At 52.2% G+C, this 8,230-nt stretch overlaps 1 protein-coding gene across 1 annotated transcript in view; it reads right to left on the minus strand.

Annotated features, from left to right (window-relative positions):
* The window catches only part of HMX3 (H6 family homeobox 3), a 1,699-nt gene extending 1,521 nt beyond the window's left edge, over positions 1-178 (minus strand). The window contains 1 exon segment of the mRNA XM_023515651.1: positions 1-178. This exon segment is cut by the window's left edge and continues 23 nt beyond it. Coding sequence (XP_023371419.1) covers positions 1-178 — 178 coding nt within the window.
* Between the last annotated feature and the right edge of the window lie 8,052 nt (positions 179-8,230).

Consider the following 8,230-nt stretch of genomic DNA (forward strand, 5'->3'; position numbering starts at 1 on the left):
AGGCAGGCGAGAAGAGCGTCCGTGGGGGCGGCTGCGGCTTAGGGGGCGGCCGGTGGTGGTCTCCGTTGAGCAGGTTCTTGATGGAGAATGGGGACTCCTTGGGCGCGGGAGGTGGGGGCGGCGGCGGCGGGGGTTGAGCGCTGGCGTTGCCGGGGGCGTCCGGCCCGGGCTCCGGCATGGTCCCCTATCCTCCGATCCCTGGGAGGGAGGGAGCGGGACAGGCGGGCGGCCGGGCTAGCGGGCTAGCAGCCGGAAATCAGACCATAAACGGAACTCAACTACGGGGCGCAAAGTCGGGGGCCGCCCCGGGCGCAAATCCAGCCTAGGGAGGGCGGGGTGAGGACCCAGCCGGGGCGGGCTCGCATGGGGGAGGGGTGCTGAGGGGCGGGGAGCGGCCCTGCAGCGGCACCACGGGAGCGAAGCGGCTCGGCTGCGGCTGCAGCTCCCGGGGAGGAGGCAGAGAGAGCGGTCCCCGACTAGGGCTGCGTCAATCCGGCGCCGGATGCTAATGATGAAATCAAAATGTCATCCAAGTTAAATGCGGGGAGTATACGGCGATTGGGCGCGTACAATGGCAAATGGGATTAGGCAGGCGAAGGCTCTGTAGAGCCTCGGCCCCGCAACAGCCTCTGCCACCGCCCCTATGCCTTCCCTCGGATTTTGGCGCTTTGGCTTCGGGCTGTAAGAGCCCTCCTGTTATTGGCTTTATATAGTCCAATTAGGCAGCAAATGAGGACAAGCCTATTAGCACAAAAGGATATTGGCTCCCGCTAAAGAGGCACTCGGAGCGCTCCTGTGAGCGCTGGAGGCGAGCGAACGACGCAGAACAGGCGGCGCCCCTGGCCGGAGCGCTCAGACAGCCTTGAGCCCGGAGCTTGCGCCTTCCTCTCCCCCCTGCGGCGCAGGGACCCACTTCCAGCCGCCAGACCCGCTGGAGGGGTGAGGGGCGGGTCCGCCCGGGTCACTTCGGGGTTATCTGTGCTCACAGCTGCCGCTCCTCCGCCCCCTGGGACTCGGCAGGGACCCGCCGCCCCCACGCGGCTGGAGAGCCACGCGGCGCTGGCCCAGGAGGCAGGACGCGACCTCAGTCCGCGACAAACTCAACACTTTCCTACCCTTCCTACCTGGAGGCCTCAGCATTTCTCCCAAAGCCTGTTAGGAAGGGAGTGGCCACCAAGAGGGGGATTTGAGTTCCCCACCCACCGTGTCTAGCTGATGGGAGGGAATCGAGGTGTAAGTCCTCGCATTGCGTCTGAGGGCTCGGGAATCCGCATAATCTTGGCCTTTGGCCTTGGAAGACCGGAGTGAACCTTCCCCTGGGAGCAGGAGCCAGAATGAATCTCTGCCAGTGCGCTGACGCCCGCGCGTCACTCGGTGGGGTTGCTGGGATCGCGGCGTCCCCGCATCGACGGCTGCATTCCGAAGGGCGCTTCTCTCCCCTGGCCGCCGGAGCATGCAACCCTGATGGCAGCACTTTCTCCTAGGAAGTCTCTCCGCTGGCGTTTGGAGCTGCTAACTGCTTTAATTGGGCCAGTGTGAACCCAAGACGCGGCGGTGACTTCCTTGGCCGAGGCAGCGTCACCCACCGCACGCCCCGAGGGCCAAGTCCCTAGAGAACCACAACTGGGTCTCTGAGGAACAGCTGAAAGGTCACTAGAGTCTGTGGGCTTTAAAAACAGCGCCCAGCTCGCTCGAGAAACCCATGAGGCAGGCATTTAAGACTTTAGATCTAAGCATCCGGTAAATCAGGATTGTTGCGGGGGCGGGGGTCCCTTTCCCAGAGACATCTTCATCTCTCCGAGAGGAAGGTGGCAAACTGACCTCACTTCACTCATGCCAGTGAAGCTCCTGCAACCCCGAGGTCTTTTTGTGGTCCCTTCACTTCCCTGCTGCTTTCTTTTTCGTAGAGCTTTACTAATTCTAGGCCGCCCTCCCTTAAGAGATGCGACCATTTAGGGTCCCCAACTGGGAAGGTGGTATGGGGAGTCAGACCCAACGCCACCGAATTTGGATGGACACATTTAATGTCTCTTTCTGCGGACATTCACCTACACTACGAACTCTACCTTTGCCTTGGGAACCTGGAAGCGTTGTAAATGGTGCTCCTCCCATAAACCAGTATTATTATCAGTATTATCAGTCCTTAGTGTTCGTACAGTGCTTTGCTGGAACGCAAAACACCATACTATCCAAAATCCGAGTTGGAACGAATCGGCCCTAAGATTGAAACAGGGTGGCTCTCACACTCGGATTTTATAAGTGAAAACAGGCGCCCTGAGCGGAGGAGACCAGGCCTGGTCCCCCAACTGCTGCTGGCACCCAAAAGTCATTTTCTCCCCAACCGCAGAAATAGCTCAAGGCATGTCGGTCTTTGCAGGCTACGAGGCCAAGGATATGTAAAGAGAACGCACGATTGTGGGAAATCTGCAGTCCTGGGTGGACTCGTGCGAACTTGCCCAAAGTTTTGACTCGTGGAAGCCGCCTTTAAACTAAGAGAAGTGGAAAAGTTTCACATCTCCCCTTGGGGGAAAAAAAAGAAAAAGCGAACGCTGGAGCGTTGTCGCCGAAGACGCTGGGAGTCCATCTGGAGAGATGGGCTCTGGGCTGATAACTTTAGGACTAGACTCAGATTGGGGGGTGGAGGGCGACGCTGGCTGGAGAAGACTCCGAGACAGCCGCCCCGGCTCCCTGCCTGACGACTACTAGCTTCGTTTTTCCTTTGTCGTCCCCAAGTTCTCCCAATGACTCTCCTCCCAAGGGGTGCGCGAGTGTGTGTGCGTGTGTTGACCAGGGGAGGGAGTTTATCGGATGTCCGCATCCCCAGACCATCCTGAGTTTCAGGGGTGCTGGGCTTGACCGGCAGGATGCTTCCATCTTTCCCTTCCGCTTCCAGCTTGCTGGAGGAAGCCGGACTCCAGCGCCGACACAGCCCTGCTCTCGCCCTCTGGCGCGGACCGTTCCCTCTGCCGGCGGCGCGCACCGCTCCATTCAAAGTCAGGCAAACAGCGCCCTCTATGGGACAGCCTCTAAACCAAGCCTGCAGGCTCCGCAGGAGCAACCACTATCCGGCGCAAAGCAGTTTAAAGCCACTGCGTCTTATCCTTGCCGGCGGTGGTTAGAGAACAAAAGCATTTTTTCCTCTGGATTCTAAGAGAAGCAGTGTGTAAAATCACCTTCAGATCTCTGCTGACCCTTTACCTGGTCTCACCTGCCTCCACTTCTCCTGTTTTTTCTGCCTGCTGTCTTTTCTATGCCCCTCCCCACCAGCTTATCTTTTAGGTGCCTGTCCTGGCTGCAGGCGAGGTGTGAGCTCCTGGGAGCGCACGGGGAAGGGAGAGGGATGCCTTACGCGTCTTCGAGAGACTCAGCGGAGGCTGCCAGCTAGTGGGTGCTCAGTAGCCGCTTGTCTTAATTTCTGAATGCCTGAACGAATGAATGAACGAAAGAACGAATAAATGAATAGATTCACAGCTCCCTTGCAGAGGAACAGCCCAGTTGATTAGGAGCCTTTAAATAGTTTGACCATACTCAAAAGCAGTTTTTAAAGATTTTAATGAAAAGCTGAGGTCTTTTTCAGGGCTCACTTTACAAAGCCTACAGGAGTCCCAGGTATGCCTTTTGCAGACTAATTCCAGGCAGATGAACTGTGTAGCACAGGGTCTCTGCGCCCCACCCCTCCTTGGGAAAAGGAGCTGTGGGGGGAGCGGAGGTTGCTAGTGATTAACACTCAACTTTCACACAAAAGAATGAGGCCTGACAAAAGAGTGCTGGGAGCAGCGGCATCCTCACCGCTCCACTCCCAGGGCACACACGAATACCTACATACTTGCACCAACAACGCACAAACCAGCCAGTAGTGAGTTCCCCAAGGAAGGAGAGTGCTTCCAGGTCCTCCACTACTTCACCTAAGAGAAGTTTGCTTCCTTCCACAGCCAAACTGGGGTCTATCTTGGTATGGTTTCCTGGGACAGCTCACTTTCTTGTCTATGGGGAGAGTGACTGTTGACGCTTTTATTTTTATTTATTTATTTAGATACAGAGCCTCAAGCTGTCACCTGGGTAGAGTACTGTGGCATCACAGTTCACAGCAACCTCCAACTCCTGGGCTCAAGTGATTCTCCTGCCTCCATCCCCCAAGTAGCTGGGACTACAGGCTCCTGCCACAACGCCCAGCTATTTTTTGGTTGCAGCCTTCATTGTTATTTGACAGACCTAGGCTGGATTTGAACCCACCAGCTCAGGTGTATGTGCCCGGAGCCTTGGCCACTTGAGCCATAGGCACCAGCCTGTTGAGGCTTTTAGTCAAAACTGCAAAGCTCCCAGGCTGGCTGAAGGCCTCCCCAATTAATATTGCCAGAGTCTGCCTTAGTTCTGATGGCCTCAATTTACCACCCAGCTCTCCTGACCTGCAAGTCCTTGATTTGTAGGCAGAATCAACATGAGCCTGGGCTCGTGGTCCTGGGGAAACTGTGGCCCAGCCTACATGTGCTCTGGCCCTCTTCCCTGGAAAGTTCTCTCCCATCTTTTCCAGTGCCACCAGGAATGCTGCCAAAGATCCCTCCATTTGGCTAATAACTAACTCTGAAAAAGTAAACAGCTCTGACCCATGTACAATGTCCTTGGAGTAGCTGAAAGTATAGCCATTTCCTGACAGTAAAAGTAATAATTATGTAAAGGTAGTAATCAGCTGACAGTCATTTATAAGCCAGGCATGATAGCCAGGTAAGGTAGGTACTACTATTATTCCCACATGACAGGTAAGGAAAGTAAGGCACAGAGAGTATGACAAAGGGGAGTGGAGAGGGTGCTAAAACACACAGCCTCACAGGTTGCTGTAAGGATAGAAAGTGTTACGTAAGTCCTGGCTCTTGTTGCCGTTATTTTTCATTCATTCCTTAGGATGAACCCATAGGCCAAAACTCTGTTGTTGCAGGGTTTCCCTGAGAAAGCTAGCACAAACCTACAGAGAACAGAGTCCTCCTTTTGCTTCAAGGAGGCTTTACCCGGCTATCAAGGAGAGAGCTAGCTCTTATACACACACATACACATGTATGTGTGTTTTTTTCCTGGTTCTCTTGTTTTCAAAAGTCTTTCTTCCCAAACCAAGAACCTTTCACGTATCTGTAGGCTGCTCTCTATCTTCAGAGTTCTCATTAGGGGAAAAGAAGTGGAGATTTTTGCATTTTGCTCCATCAAATTTTATCTAGAAGTGTCTGGATGTTGTGTCCGCTTTGGCTGATAACTTGCTACACTCTTTGGCAAGACATTGAATTTCTCTGTGTCCCCATCTTCTCATCTAAAAAACAATGGGGTGCTTCAAAATTAATCCATTGTGAACAAAGACATCCTTTATGTCTTTTTTCTTTTTGAGCAGAGTCTCAAGCTTGTCACCCTGGGTAGAGTGCTGTGGCGTCACAGTTCACAGCAACCTCCAACTCCTGGGCTTATGCGATTCTCTCGCCTTAGCCTCCCAAGTAGCTGGGACTACAGGTGCCCACTACAATGCCCAGCTATTTTTTGGTTGTAGTTGTCATTGTTTGGCAGGCTCAGGCTGGGTTTGATCCCGCCAGCTCTAGTGTATGTGGCTGGCACCTTAGCCACTTGAGCTATAGGCGCTGAGCCATGCTTTGTGTCTTGGAAGGAGAATTCTTGTGGAAAAGACTATACAAGGTCCCTCACTCCACCCCTAGGGCTCCTCCCCCTTTCAGGTCTTGTCCTCTGAAAGCTGATGTGTTTTCCACACCTCAACACCGAGGGAGGCTGCCAACCTCGAAGTTGCACAGGGCCCCTTGTGGAACAGACATTCTCCTTTGGTGTCTCTTACATTGTTGAGACAGGTTGGGATTTCCAAAACAAATCCTGCTAAATACCAAGAGCATCACTATTCAACAAATATTTGTTAAGCACCAAATATGTACCAGGCACTGTTCCAGGCACTTGAGATGCTCAGTGAGCAACACAAAGATCCCTGTCAACAAGGAGCTTGCATTCTAGGGAAGGGGGAGGCATGTTATAAAGTTTGTTAGGCCAAGAACAGTTGTTTGTGCCTAAAAATCCCAGTACTTAGGGAGATGAGACGGGAGGATCACTTGAGCCCAGGAGTTCGAGGCAGCAGTGAATTATGATCACACCACTGCAGCCCAGCCTGGGCAACAGCATGAAACCCTACCTCTTAAAAAGGATAAAAATAAAAAAGCAAAGTATATCAGGAGTGGTAAGTGTTATAGGGAAAAATTACAAGGGAACAGGAATGCAGGTGGGGGGTTGTAGCATTAAATCAGATGCTAAAGTGAAGCCTCTTTCAGAAGACAAGGTTTAAGCAAAACTCTGAGGAGGTGGGGTGTTAGGATTAATGTTCCAGGCAGAACAAAGTGCTCAAGCAAAAGGCTTAAGGCAGGTACTGCAGACAGGTGCAGTGTGAGAGATGGCAGAGGGACGCAGGCAGGCCAGGACTCTGCGGGCCCTGGCGGAAAGTCTGTCTTCACTCTGAGTGAAATGGATGACCACTACACAGTAGTTTTATTGTTCAATCAACTTTTTAAGTATAATTTACTCTGCAATAAAGTTCATACATTTTGAGTATATTGTTTGACAAACTTTGACAGATGTATGCACCTGGCTAACTGTCAACACCTCTCCCCTCTGGAAGTTCTCTCCTAACCCTTTGCAGTGAGCTCCCCAAGCCCCATACCAAGAGACCAGAACTTTGATTTTATCATTAAAGATTAGCTTTTCTGATTCTAGAAACACACAAATAACCACACCCAGCACATACTGGTTCTGAGTCTGCACAGCATCTGACAGCAGGGCGTTTAGCTGAAGAATGGCTTCTCTGGCTTACATTTAAAAATCAATTTTATGTCCATCAAGTTCCAATGGGATTCTTATGCTAAAAAAATTCCACATCCCTGGCGGCACCCATAGCTCAGTGGGTAGGACACCAGTCACATACACTGAAGTGGTGGGTGCAAGCCCGGCCGGGCCAGCTAAAACAACAATGACAACTGCAACAAAAAAACAGCTGGATATTGTGGTGGGCGCCTATAGTCCCAGCTACTTGGGAGGCTGAGGCAAGAGAATCACTTGCATCCATGAGTTGGAGGTTGCTGTGAGCTGTGATGCCACAGTACTCTACCAAGGAAGGGCAACAGCTTGAGACTCTGTCTCAAAAAAAAAAATTCCACATCCCGAGAATGGACAATGAAAATGTGGTCTGTCTGCACAATGGAATGCAGTCTTGATATGAAGGAGGTGAGTTGTAGCCAGGGCTTGGAGGATTAGGAGAATGGGGAGTGAACTGCGAATGGGCATGGAGTTTCTTTGGGGGGCTGGTTGTGATGATGGTTGCCCAATTCTATGGCTACAAAAAAAACTTCCAAATTTCATTTTGATGGGTGGATTGTATAATACATTCATGCTATCTCGAAGTTGTTATGAAAATACCCACTTCCCAGCCACCATGCACCAGTATTTCCACATCTCTTGTCTTGAGATACTCATAAAGCTAGTCCAGTGGCCCAGTTGGTCTCCCAACTTTCCTACATAGTTTCGCTTTCTGCTGGTGGCTGAGCAGGGAGTAAGGGATGCAAGAACCATTGGCTTAGCCTCCTGTGTATGAGAAATTCTTTCCCTGCAGTGTGGGGAGGACTCTAGTCCTGTCAGCCATCAGTGGGGTTGTGCAAGCCACGTTAGAGCTGGGCCTCTCTGTAGCAAAGCCCATCCCCATGGCCCTCATCAGGCCATTATCCAGATGCCTCCCTTCTAGGCTCAATGTGCCTGGTCTCTGTGCTCCTTACCTAGTGCCTGAGGAATGAGTCATTCTTCCCAAACCATCACTTCTCTTCTGGAGTGGCCAGGTGGTATAAACCAAGACACTCCCTGGAGATTGCCAGGCAAGGAGTGGCCCCAGCACCCTCCAGATCATATGCCAGTGGTGGAGCAGCCCTAGAGATCCTTTCATTCAGTTACTCAGTTAACAATGGGCAGGCATCATGCCAGGCTCTGGAGATACAAGACTACATTTGGCATAGCTCCTGTTCCTGGGGTGCTTGCAGCCTAGACAGGGAGACAGAGAAGAGAGGGAGTAATGGCAGTGCAGAATGAGGGGCAAAGTGCCTCTGGCACACGCAGGCACAACGTGACTGGGATCACAGAGAAGGAAACACCTAATTCAGTTGGGTGGTGCAGTCAGTGGAGGCTTTCTGGAGGAGGTGATCATGCAGGGTCTAAA

The sequence above is a fragment of the Otolemur garnettii genome, unplaced genomic scaffold, assembly GCF_000181295.1.
Source record: "Otolemur garnettii isolate 467f Iridium unplaced genomic scaffold, OtoGar3 scaffold00075, whole genome shotgun sequence".
Lineage (NCBI taxonomy): Eukaryota > Metazoa > Chordata > Mammalia > Primates > Galagidae > Otolemur > Otolemur garnettii.